Source organism: Danio aesculapii, chromosome 18, assembly GCF_903798145.1.
Source record: "Danio aesculapii chromosome 18, fDanAes4.1, whole genome shotgun sequence".
Classification (NCBI taxonomy): Eukaryota; Metazoa; Chordata; class Actinopteri; order Cypriniformes; family Danionidae; genus Danio; species Danio aesculapii.
Genome location: NC_079452.1, coordinates 35,965,186 through 35,979,071, shown reverse-complemented (window position 1 = coordinate 35,979,071; position 13,886 = coordinate 35,965,186). Strand labels below are relative to the sequence as shown.

Here is a 13,886-nt window from a genome sequence, read left to right as displayed (position 1 = left end):
CTTTTTGCTATAAGGACGCTGTTTTCATGCATAAGTAACATAGTAAACAATGTAAACAACAGGGGGCTGTTCCATAAACCAAGCTTAGAGAAAAAGCCAGGCTTATGTTGGTAAGTCAGGTTTATTAATGGCAGATTGTTTCATAAATCAAATTTACAATATTTTAAACTCAGTTTCTCTGGCAACTTATCCTGGGAAACTAGCCTGGTCTGGGGCAGGTCAACTCTTAGGCTAAGTTTTAAATTAACATTCACCTGCCGTAACTTGATGCAATTTTAATTCACTTAACGTTTTAATAATGATTAAAACTTTATAGTCACTAAATAGTAAATATATACACCACACATATTTAAGAATAGAACGATAATACAAATATATAAGTTATTGCAAATACAAACTACAACAGTTCTAAATTTGATACTTTTTTATGTTTCTGTTGATTTATTTTTCCTGTTTATTAAAATTTTGTTTAATATTTTCCCAAAGAATAACTTTAAAGCTGTAAACCCTGAGTGGAAGACGATCAGGAGATGATCCAGGCTGAGCAGTAGCCTTATTTTAATATAAAGATATTTTCCCACCGGCCATGGGAAACACAAGTGGAAAGCAGCAATTTGCAGCAGTGTCGGGAGCAAATTAAAAAATCCTGCCGCTTGTGCGTGCACAGCTCTTTGTAGTCATTATTTTAAACTTAATGTGCTGACGTTAAGCACATTTTGTATGTTACAGTGAGTTTGCAATGCATTAAAACTTTTCCTTGCAAGCAACAAATGGCAGTAAGCATGCATTCTCTCTCGTGTGCATGCAAAAACAATTTCAATGCATTGTGACAAATATTTAATGTAATGTTAATAGGCCTTAATAATGTCCTTTTTTTTTTTCAAATTTACAATTTCCTGTCAGCCTTTTCTCTTGCTTTGTTGCAAGCCGTACTGTAGTTTTTATTATTATGTATAAATTATTATGTTTTAAAGGGCACCTATGGTGAAAAATCTACTTTTCAAGCTGTTTGGACAGACATATGTGTAAGTATAGTGTATAGACCATCATATTGGGGTGATATAAACACACCCAGTCCTTTTTTTTTTCAATTTAACAACATAAAAACAGTGGACCAATTGGAGCGGTTTTCAGACCGACCACAACCTGACAAAGGAGTGCGGTTCCCCCCGCCCACCGAATTGATTGACAGCTGCGTTTTAACTTGTCTCCGTAGTAATGCCTATAATCATATCAACAAGACAGGACGTGAGCAAAACATCCAGGAATAAAAGATCTGTTCAGTTTGCTAGGATCATTAATCATCATCAAATGTGATCAAGAATGAGTTTTACAAGTTTAAAATGTTTTAAAACAGTGCACGTGTGTAATGAATTACAGCGATTTACTTCAGCTTTACTTCATCGGCACAGCCGCGTGTCAGAACAATTATAAAAGAAGATGCTTCAATCCCAGTTTGTGGACGTTAAATCAGGTTTATTTTGTACATCAACAAACAGATATCCATACAGCAGTGGGATTAACCTGTATCCTGTCACATACGCGTGCAAAAAGAGTGCAAAGCTAAACATGCACGCTGTCTGTGTCTGTGTGTTTCTGTCGTGTCCGTGCTGTGCCTGTGTGTCTCAAAAAAAAAAGTCTCAAAAAAATGCTGACGATAAATGCAAATGAAAAGTGTCCCGGTGTCTACGAGCCTTTAGTCATTGGACTAAATGTGTTTGATGGAATGTTGTTCTGAGGACTCTTACCTTTCAAAATCAACCCTGATGTACAGCAATGAATGTGTGGGTTTTTGTCATTGCGATGATATGTACTTTATATCTAATAAGCGTTTTCTGTACAACAAGCTTACCAAGCTTACCATTGAAAAACAACAACAGATATGGCTACTGAGAATGCGCGAGTGATTTAAAGAAATGTTGCACATCTCCGCAGTAAATCGCAGTAAAAGGCAGTAAAGCAGAACATGGTGTAACACAAAAAATGCATGGCCAGCAGGGGGCAGTTATGTAACATAGTGAGCATACTGAACTGATATACTGTAGCAGCCAGAGCACGTGAGAGAAGCGGTGTGAAAAGCGGCATTCTTTCTTGAGCTTTTTTCTTTCAGTACAGTTTTTTTATAAGAGTTTAATAGGCCCAAGTGATCAACTGTGTATTTTTTAGCCTATTTATTTAGGCAGCTGTGTGTGTTATCTTATACTAAATAGTTTAACTGACTGTTAGCTTATTTTAAACTAGGATCTCTGAACATAATTCCAATTACATATGGCTGCTTGAGGGTTGTAGCTTTAGTATGATGTATAGTTTGTCAAGATTACTCGTATTCTTTTTGATGTAATCTTTTTGTAAACACTGAAATGTGCAAAAACAGCACCCCAGCGCGTCCATGTCTTGATGCTGACTAAAAGGCAGAGCATAGTCAAATGATGGCTGTGCAGCAGTTTAAAGTTTTGTGCTCAAACTAATTGGAATGGAGAATTCCCATTTGGACTCCATTTTCCACTTGGTTAGCTGAAAAATCACAGTAACAGAACAAATCCTCAAATAACAATCTTTAAATATTGCTATTCCATTAGTCCATCGAGTCTTAAACTGGGGTTAGAATGCTTGCTAAAACAGAATTACAAATCCCACTGAAACGATGCATATTGAAATGTATTTCCTTTGTAAATAAAGCACTTTGCCATGCAGTAGCTTTTCAGTGCAGCAGGCTTAAATGTAATATCTAGAAGCACATGTGCAAGCTGCTGTAAACATGATATAATCGAGTAGGAAACAAAGGAGCATTCATAAGATCCACACAGACAAACTCAAGTATTGCAAGTATCGATAAGCATGTTAAATATGTTCCAGTTGAGCACACAAACACAGGTTACTACAAGCAACAGTTGGCTAGGATCATTTGCAAGTTATACCTTAGAAAAATATACCATTGTTCTATATGGATACGCCCAAGTATACTTTAACTTTGTGGAATTCAATAACCTGTCATTATTTTCAAAAATTGTATTTTAAAATGGCAGAAAATCCATTTCCCACATAATATTTCCACATTTAATTGATTTTACAATAATAACAAGAACCATTAATGATGAAATTACATAAACATATAATGTTAATATCTTTAGTAAGCATGCACACATAATTGCACATACGTTTGAGTTAACTTTATAACCAAATACACACCATACAGATACTACTTCTAATAATAATCATAACTAGGGATGCTTAAAATAATCGATTAACCATTAACCGAAAGGGTGCGTTTTTAACCGATCTGATATCAGTTAAATGATTAAAAAATATGTAATTTTATATATTTTTAAAGTTTGGCTGCATAAGGGGCAGATCACAGCGAACGTGCTTTTTGCGTTTAGAAGCAAATTTTTCTTAATGATTTACTAATGGCCACAAGGGTTTTGCACACTGCACACTATGCGCCCTGTGCACCTCATGTTTTTGCTGTAACACGCTGTGTGCTCGCAGTTAAAATAAAAGTCAAGCCAGAGTGTAAGGAAATAAAAATAAATAAATAAATAAATAAATTGCCCTATGTCAGTCGTGTCTTTTTCATTATTCAATCAAGTGAAAGCAGAGGCGGGGTTTCCGTTGAGCTGACAGCAGTATTTGTGTTGTCAAGACTACTAAGAATAACTTTTAAAGATAGAGGAGAGACTAGTGGTCGCTGTTTCAAAGTATCCAGAACTGTATTGCTTAAATAATATTGTGATATTTAAGATTTTTAAATATTACAATTGTAACAACATTGACTCGCGCACAATACCCAGCTGATTCAGTCGTTTCCTAGTGACATAAAACAGCACCATGCTTCTTCTTTTCTTGTCAACAAAAAGGCAGTGTGGTGCACCTTGCGTTTTTGGAACAGAAAGATGCGTTCGGTGTGTTCGGTCCCAGATGTGCAACATAGTCCTTAACTGGTATGGTAACACATGCAACCACACGTGCCTACAGACGTATTTTGCCAATAAAGCAAGATGAAAGAAGGATATTACTGGTCACAGTTTGACACAGATAAGTGGATGCCAAACCAGCGCTGATGCTGATCGCCTCTGTCCTGGATCTGCATCATAAACTCAACAAATAGGCTATTGATGATGTAGTGTACAACCAACAAACCAACCTTTTTTCCATTTGGAAAATTACAGTTATTAATAGTTCCTTTTTAAAATAGCCTTCATAGCCTAATCTACGAATCAAACAAATCCAAAGATTTACTGCTAATGATAACTCTGCACCAAACTGAGGCTTTGATTTTATAGCTTATAAAACATGTATGAGAATTATTGCAATATCATATGCAAACATATATAACAAAATTGTTATATGCTATAGTAGCCTATACTTTACAAAAAGTCAACATATGAGCCTCGTCATTGTCTTTCATCACACTCAGCGCGCACACATGAACAGCGAGTGAGAGAGGAAATAAAAACACACATGCATAAGGTAAAATCAGATGCTCAAGACATAATCTTTAATGACTTATATTCAAATTGTTGACAGAGGCTTGTGATATAAGAATTAGAGTGAATCATTAATTAAATGCATAGGCCTATTTTGCGTGGAACGATCGATTTAAGATATTTAAGAAAAAAAAAAAAGAAACGCTGGTTCTAAACTTGTCATTTAAGAGAAAAATATCTAGGGAAGTACTATTTATTTTTATTCTTTTAATTTAGTTTATTCTTTATTTGTCTGCTGTTAAAAACACTGCAGGTGCGTGAAGATTTTCTGTTGTTAATATATTTGCATGTTAAAATAAATCCTAATTTTAAAATGCAATATTTAATGTGTCAGACACAAAATAGACATGTCATTTTTTAAAATTAAATAATAATTTAATATCAATCTGACCACTTAACGGTTAATATTCAGTTAAAGAGTGGCAGTTGTCGGTTGGCAAAATTAACCGAAATGAGCATACCTAGTTCACATCGATGTTGAGACAGCATCTTTCAATATTTAATTCTATTCACATTTTTAATTACAGTAGGGATTTCATAAAATGGGCAACAAACTATTTATTTACATAAATTGCTTATAAAAAAAAAAAAGTTACCACTCTGGTTAGCAGATAGCACATGCAGCTGCTGGCAGATTAGGTTAAGATTTAATTAAACCAACTCCTGGTTTTAATTCGGAATATAATTCAAAACATCTTAAAAATCCAGGAGGAGAATCCCAATGGATTTAACCACAAGTCAAACTCCTGTCATTGCCTTCAAGGTCTACAAAAAATGCCTCGGCTGCCTCTGAGGTCTTCATGTTAGTCAAAAAGCCAACATGTTTTTCATTCCATAATGATAGGATATGCAAAATTGCTTCTGCTGAGGCGAAAAACGTCTATCAGTCTAGACACGCAGAGCACACCAAATCAATGACAGAATATAGAAGAACTCAATAAAAGAGGGAAAAAAATGAGATTGACACTGAAACCACAAATGTCTGGTTAAAAAGAGAAAAACTGATAACTAGACCATTTTTTTAATTGAAAGCGGCTAAAAATCCACTTGCCACTTTTTACGCACAAGTATTATTTTCATTATTATTATTTTTGTTGTCATTTACTTTTTTTTATCTTTTCTTGCTATTATTGTTGTTATTTTAGACTAATATGACTGCAATGAAAGCAAGGGCAAACAAATTCAGTTGCATTTTGCACAATGACAATAAAGATTCTGATTCTGTTTGTTTTACAGCCAAAACAAATCGTTTATTGTGGTCACACATAGATATACTAGATATCACATACGGACCCTGAGCATGCATTAATTGCGCCGTCACATTTGTACAGTGCTCCCAGGACTAATGTCATTCAACCGCACTAGTCAAGACCAAAGCCAGTCTGAAGATGCTGGACTTAGGCACTGTGTAAAGGTGTAGTAACGAGCAAACAAAGAAAACAAAGCACAAAGGCAGAACATTTCATAGGTAAGATTTAGTTTATGTTTTTGTATGTTACGAACTTTTGATAATAATATTGATAAAAATACAGTCTCTTACTGCACTGACCATAAGGCAAAGTAGCACCAACTTTAACTATATACTAGGCTTATGCTAGTTTTGTTGAAGAAACATATAATGTAAAATAAATATGACAAGACGCTGCAGTGCTCAAAACTAGTATTATTGTCGGCTAAGTGAAGGAGTCGTTTATAACAGAGTGTGTACTGTATGTGTCAGGACATGGATGAGATCAAATTTAACTGGTAGGGAGGATAATACATTTCCATGCACACAAACACATGCTCTTTGTCAGGAATGCCTGTGCGCTTACTTATTCAGCATTGTAAGAGAAAGTAATGAAAAATTATAAATTTCGTAATAAAAAAAATAAAAAAAAGTTTGCATACTGACTACCGGGAAAACTGCCAATCATACATATATGTATATATGTGTATATATCTCTGATTCTGAATAGCCTCCGCTGCACGCTCTATTGGCGCATTCCTTCCAATAAACAACAGCACTGTTGGCGACATCTAATGTAAATATCTATGGTGGTCACATTCAAAAATATACTTAAATTCATCTGACCTTAAGTTTAATAGACTAAATTAACAGACTAAAACCCTAAAGGCTAAAGATTAGCATATTTACTTAACAAAAGTCAACATATATTAGGGCTGCTCGATTATGGGTAAAATCATAATCACGACTATTTTGGTCATAGTTGTAATCATGATTATTCAAAACGATTATCAGTTGAAGTCAAAATCATTCGCCCTTCTGTGAATTTTTTATATGTAAATATCTCCCAAATGATGTTTAACAGAGGAATTTTTCCACAGTATTTCCTATTATATTTTTTCTTCTTGAGAAAGGCTTACTTGTTTTATTTCGGCTAGAAAATGTTGCATATCCCGTGCTGCAAAAGTTACATTACAGTACATGCTTTTAGTCATTTTCACGTGGAACTGAGCTTTGCAGAGCAACCGTGTACAACTGGAAAGGGGGCGGTATATGATGCAATAATCGATTATCTCGATTAATGTTATTTCATAATCGTTAGAAGCCAAAATCGAAATCGAAACCGGATTTTCGATTAATTGCACAGCCCTGACATATATTCAATGAAAGCATATTAAATGCAAATATGCGTCAACTAACTTAAAAAAAACAAAAAAAAAAAACACATGGATAAGGGGTGGCGCAGTGGTTAGCCTCACAGCAAGAAGGTCGCTGGTTAGCGCCTCAGCTGGGTCAGTTGGCATTTCTATGTGGAGTTTGCATGTTCTCCCCCTGTTGGCATGGGTTTCCTCTGGGTGTTTCCTCCACAAGTCTAAAGACATGTGGTATAGGTGAATTGGGTAAGCTAAATTGCCTGTAGTGTATGTGTGTGAATGAAAGTGTATGGGTGTTTCCCAGCAATGGGTTGCAGCTGGAAGGGCATCCGCTGCATAAAACATAGGCTGGATAAGTTGCCGGTTCATTTCACTCTGGTGAGCCCTGAATAATAAAGGGACTAAGCTGAAAAGAAAATGAATGAATGAATGAACAAACGAACGAACGAACATGGTTGAAACAAGATCTTCTACATTACTCAATTTTAAATTATGTAAATGTCTTTTAGACAAATGGATAAACAACATATGGCAATTAATATTGTGAGGATGCACCGTGAAACTTTAATAGAGTTCTTTAATAATTCATCTGTCTTATTTCCGGTCTTTGACCCTTACATAAACTAAAAAATATATAATCTAATATTATGATATAATCAGTGTGACCAAAATTAATCCTTTTACGGTCAGATACAGCAATTTAATGGAAAATTAAATTTAAAAAATAGAGAAAAAAGGCTCTGGAAGTATTGGGAAAGAAATTCCACATTCTTTGCCTGAGGATATTTGCCCTATTTCTTTGCCACACGTCAATCTCAATTTGCTTAAATTCGCCAGCAGCTATGCACATAAACCCAGTAAATATGACAGTCAAAATCAGTATTATGACAAATCTGATGGGAAGAGTCACTCAGACACACCTCAGTTTACAACCTTTGGCCAGATCTCAGTGGCAGTGGAAAGACATTGTTTCTGTGAGTAGATTTTACAGATAGCTTAAAGATGAACCTGGTTTGATTTAGCATGCGCTGAAATTCCACAAGTCTCAAGCATGACCAACGCTGCGCTGTGGATTTTTATATGACACTGTTTCTAGATCATTCTGATCAAAGAGGAAGACTGAGAGCAGCATGGACTATTTGCTTCAGGCTAGGGTGTTCATCTACAAAGGATGCCCCCATCTATGCCTAAAATTCACTGTAAACATGCCAATGAGAGACCAGCATTGTGTAAAGAACAGTTGACCTTCCATCAGTGAACCGCTTAAGCTGACAGAAAACCACACTGTAGAAGCTCAACTACCATAACAGTGTGGAAAAACACAAATAAAAGAATCCAGATGTATTTATAGCAACACAAGTGGCTGCATGCGAAACATCCGTAAGTCTGTAATTAAACCTTCTTATTCATTAACATCTCATAACACTTAGAGATGAAAATAAAAGTAGAAAAAACAGTTTATTCTTTGAAATCACTATTATTATTGTTATTATTATTATTATTATTGTTATTATTATTACAAAGCTACAGGATATATTAGTTTCACTGAACTGGTGGCAAATAAATAAATGAACGATGTAAGGATGTTTTCACACCTGCCTTTTTTAGTTTGCTTGAATCGCACTTAGGAATGGGTCTTGTTAAGGTTTTAACAGTATTACTACTTTTGGCGATACCACTTATCGGTTCCGTACTTTAACGGTTCTCTTATTGGTACTTTTTGTAGTATTTAAAAAAAAAAAAAAAAAAAAAAAAAAAAAAAACTAAATGAACAGAATTCACAACACATTATTTTATTATTACGTTTTTAATATAAAATAAAACAAAACAAATAATTGTAAAAAAAGTTATCATTTTTTTTCTTGTAAAAGAATGTGCAATGGTTTGAAGGAAAATGACTCTCAGTTTTTAACCATTCTTCTGGATAAAAAACAACATGTTTGCCTTTTCTGGCAGAAGTCGGGATTTTTACTGGTTTATTGTGCTCCCTGCAGTTGAAAATGCCCTCTTTGAGTTGCAAAATGCAGTTAAGTTTTGGAGTAAACCCACGCAAACGCAGGGAGAACATGCAAACTCCACACAAAAACACCAACTGACCCAGCCGAGGCTTGAACCAGTGACCTTCTTGCTGTGAGGCGACAGCACTACCTACTGCGCCACTGCATCGCCAGCTGTTTTTTTATAATTACTTAATAAGTATAGTTTATTATAAGGCTATTCATAGGCTATATTTGTAAATACAGCTGATGAAAAAAGCATTTTAATGTTTAAGATTTATTTAGGCTACTGCAGGAAAAATACTGTTTTCATTGTCACCAAATGTGTGTGTTTATTTAACTATTGATGTTATGCAAATTTTGGTGACTGACTCTCCTTTCGTAATAGTTTTTCTTTCTTCAGTGGAAGGGTACCATCAGTTTTGTCCATTTCTATCCTTTTTTTCCCCTTAGCTGCAGGTAAAGCTTATGCATTTACTTCTGTAATGCATATGTGAAGTTTATGCACAAGAGTGCCCTCTAGCATCCAGTAGGAATGAAAATTACAGTATATTACTAGTATGTGCTCACAACAGTTTAAAAATAGGAAGGACAACAGTTCGTAAGGATATAGGATATTTGTCTCCCAGTGGAAACATGAATTAATATCATACAGGTGATGATTTACTACAATGCGATCCTGGATTAACATCTATGTTGATATGTGTGTGCGCGTATATATATATATATATATATATATATATATATATTAGGTGGGCATAATCTCAAAATGAATCCAGATTAAAATGGCTCACTTGAATTCTGCCGAAGGCATTCAAAATATGGGTGCTACCCAAATAACAAGTCTTTAAGAACAGGTTTCTCAAGCCAGGTGGTGCATTTTTTTGTCAGACGGCTCACCGGTCAGGTATACATCTGCACTAAAATATCAAGGTGAAAGTCATCAGCTTGATATATATTGCTTCAATTTCTATTTCTTTAAGACAACTACTCATATTAACTGTGGGAACAGTTGTAAAGTACTCCAGTGCTGCTTTAAGCTATATTATGTCATTTGTAAGAGCAGAATCGAGATGTCAATCTTGAAACGTTTATAATTATGATTTCAGCTTCATATTAACTGAACAATCGTGAACAATCTCAGATAAAACAGCTTTTAATATAAGCATTTAGAATTTCTTTCTTACTGAAAAAGCAACCTTGAAATCAAAAACTGAAAAATAAAGAAAGCAAGAGAGAAGAAGGGCAGACAGAACTGATAAAGAAATTCCACATGTTATCTTTGCCTGAGGACATCTGCCCTATTTCTTACTGCTACACATCAGTCACACACACAGACACACACACACATATACAAACAAACACCTGTTGCCTTACCTTTGTGAGACAGCCGTAATCTCGGATACACACTTTTTGTCGATTGAGTCGCGGAGCTGATCCAAAATACCAAGCAAAGCGTGAAAGTCCACACACCCCACGCCATCCTCACACACTCGCTCAAATGTATCACACAGTCTCCTTGCGATCCTCCATCCGCTGACTGACTGAACTACACTGAACTGCTGGTTGTAGGAAACGAGTAATCTGTCATCAGCCTAGTCCTCAAACTCACTTCACTGAGTGTGAAGAAAACAGTCTAAACGCTGTGACTCAACCCTGGCTGACTGTTCCTGTCACTGTAACCACAGCCGATGAATTCCTCAAACTCATAAGACTATGTGTGTGTGTGTACGGGTGTGTGTCTGATCTTGGAGAGCCTCCACCTCCTTTAATGAGAAGAAGCCTCCTCTGTCTATGAAATACTGCTCCTCCACGCGTCAATCCTCTCTCTCCTCCTGACTGCTTCAACTCCCCTGCTGAAACACATGGACATCAGCCAAATACTCTCATCCACCCCCCAGCACTCGCTCCTTCTGTCTCTCTCTCTCACTCTCTCTCTCTCTCTCTCAGGTCCGCCCTTACGTTCTGCTCTCTTTATAGTGCCCTTCTGTTCTGATTAATGCTGCAATTTACAGTTACTGCCACTGCCAAAACCTGATTAAGTCATTTTTTAGGCTTCTAAAAATTAGCATAAGACAGCTGGCAAATGTCTTAATCAGAATTGTGTCAGTAATTGCAAGTGCTTGAAAATGTATTTATTTTTTTGGTAACACTTTAAAATAGTGGTCCATGTTATTAATGTATTACTAATTGTTTGTTCATGTAAGTAAATGTATTTATTACATCTTTGTTAACGTTAATGTTAAGTTAGATAACATAAGTTCATGTTTAATTACTGTGCATTAACTAATGTTAACAAGCACAACTTTGGATTTTACTAATGCATTAGTTAATGTTGAACTGGGATTAATAAATGCTATTCAAAATTATTCAAACTTAGTAAACGTTAGTAAATATACTCACCAGCCACTATATTAGGTACACCTGTTTAACTGCTTGTTAACGCAAATTTCTAATCATCCAGTCACATGGCAGAAACTCAATGCATTTAGGCATGTAGACATGGTCAAGATGATCTGCTGCAGTCCAAACAGAGCATGAGAATGTAGAAGAAAGGTGATTTAAGTGACTTTAAACGTGGCATGGTTGCCATACTGGCTTGTTTTAGTATTTCAGAAGCTGCTGATCTACTGGGATTTTCAAGCACAACCATCTCTAAGGTTTACAAAGAATTTATGACCACAGTGTGCCTATCTTCTGATGATTACTTCCAGCAGGATAAAATGCCTTGTCATAAAAGCGCGAATTATCTCAGACTGGTTTATTAAACATGACAATGAGTTCACTGTACTTAAATGGCCTTCAGAGTCATGAGAACTCAATCCAATAGAGCACCTTTGGGATGTGGTGGAACGGGAGATTCACATCATGGATGTGCAGCAACTGCGTGATGGTATCATGTCAATATGGACCAAAATCTCTTAGGAATATTTCCAGTACCTTGTTGAATCTATGCCATGAAGGATTAAGGCAGTTATAAAGGTAAAAAGGAGGTCCAACCCGGTACTAGTAAGGTGTACCTAACAAAGTGGCCGGTGAGTGTACATTAACTAATAAACCATTATTCTAAATGTTTTTTTGTGTGCTGTTGTTGTTGTTGTTTTGTTTTGTTTTTCGAGAAAGGAGAGAACATTATTATATTCAAACAAAAAATAAAATAAAATAAAACTGAATATAAATATACAGAAGGGTCCTTGCATCAGGGTCATGAATAAAAATTAAATTGAGAGTTCAATGAAAAAAAAATGATGTCATCATTCCCTTAACCCTCATACTACTACAAAAATGGGTGATTTTTTTTAAAGCATAAAAGATGATATTTTGAAGTCCAGTCCCTTTCAATGATAATAATATCCCATTTAGTTAAATTATTCCATTAAATGTGTATCAATCAGTTTTAAATTACTAAAAATTAACAAATTAACTGGCAGTATCTCTCATACGTACTCTTACAGAATACAATATCCTTTTATTTTCATTATTAGCTCATTCACAATGCAAAAATCAATTGTCTAAATCAATAAAAACTGTAAATCAATAAAAACTAATTAGATATATTTAACTGAGTGTACCCCAATTACTACATCCAACTAATAAACCCAGTGCATCTATCTTTATTGCAGCTTTTCTTGATCACATTTAGCTATCAATTTGAAACTGAGTCCAAACAAGCCTGTCCTCCTGTCAATAAGGATGCGCTGTAACAAATTACAGCACACTTCGCAATCAATTATTGTTTAGATCAGACGTTCCATCTTCATGCCAAAAACCCAAATTGTGTTCTTTGACAATCCTAAACAAGACAAATGAATACTGACATGAAATCAGAAGTGTATATGGAGTGTAATGACTACATTCTTGTTTGCCCTACTGAAATCACACAGGCAACTGACAACGGTGTATACAAATTAAACATGTACATGAGGTGCATTCACATTTACAGTACCCTTGTTCATCAGATTTTCCACTTTCAATGTCCAAAGAGCTTTCTAAAGGAATAAGCCTGCAATGCATCAAATTTAGCTTTAGATTTTCCATTTCAAGTTCAATTGACACAGTGATTCAGTGCATTTCTATCGTCATAATTGGTAGAAGTATAGTCAGTTGTTACACTTTGTTTTAAAAACGTGTTGCAAATATATATATATATATATACACACACATACACACACATATAGATATATATATACACACACACACACACACATATACACACGCACACACACAAACATACATACATACATACATACATACATACCACACACTAGGTGTGTGACGAGATGCTTACTCCACGAAACGAGACAAGACATGAGATTTTTACAAAATTAAGAAATCTTCAATGATGAAATATATGAATGGAAATTAGTCTTTAATTCAACTGAAAAGAAAATCACAAAGTGCAAAACTATTTAGGTCCTTTTTCATCAACTTATAAATGAATGATATTTTACTTCTATTTTAATGAATTATATGCAGTAAAAAAACTATTTTGCTAATAGCCTATGTGAATGGAAATTTTTTGAATCCACTTAAATGTGTAAAAACTAATACATTAACTTAAATTCCTTCATGTCCACAAATCGATTATGTGGAACCTTGCATTTTTTTACAGGTCATATACAAAGAGAAACTACCTCCAAAGCAGTGTTAAGCTCACTACTTGTACGACTTCAAACCCTTTATTTGACAAAAGCAGCAACTCAAGGGAAAGATGGTTAAAAAATAAAAATAAATCTCTGTGGGTGCAGATATTTAAGGTTCACTGGGAAACCACTTCCCCTTACAGTTTCCATCTCACGAT

At 35.1% G+C, this 13,886-nt stretch overlaps 1 protein-coding gene across 2 annotated transcripts in view; it reads right to left on the bottom strand.

Annotated features, from left to right (window-relative positions):
• sema3e (sema domain, immunoglobulin domain (Ig), short basic domain, secreted, (semaphorin) 3E) overlaps positions 1–10,906 on the bottom strand; it is a 129,093-nt gene extending 118,187 nt beyond the window's left edge. For both annotated transcript variants that reach the window (XM_056477864.1, XM_056477865.1), the window contains exon 1: positions 10,463–10,906. In XM_056477864.1, the coding sequence (XP_056333839.1) occupies positions 10,463–10,568 (106 nt within the window). In that variant the 5' untranslated portion in view covers positions 10,569–10,906. The remainder of the gene's footprint in view (positions 1–10,462) is intronic.
• Positions 10,907–13,886: the final 2,980 nt, after the last annotated feature.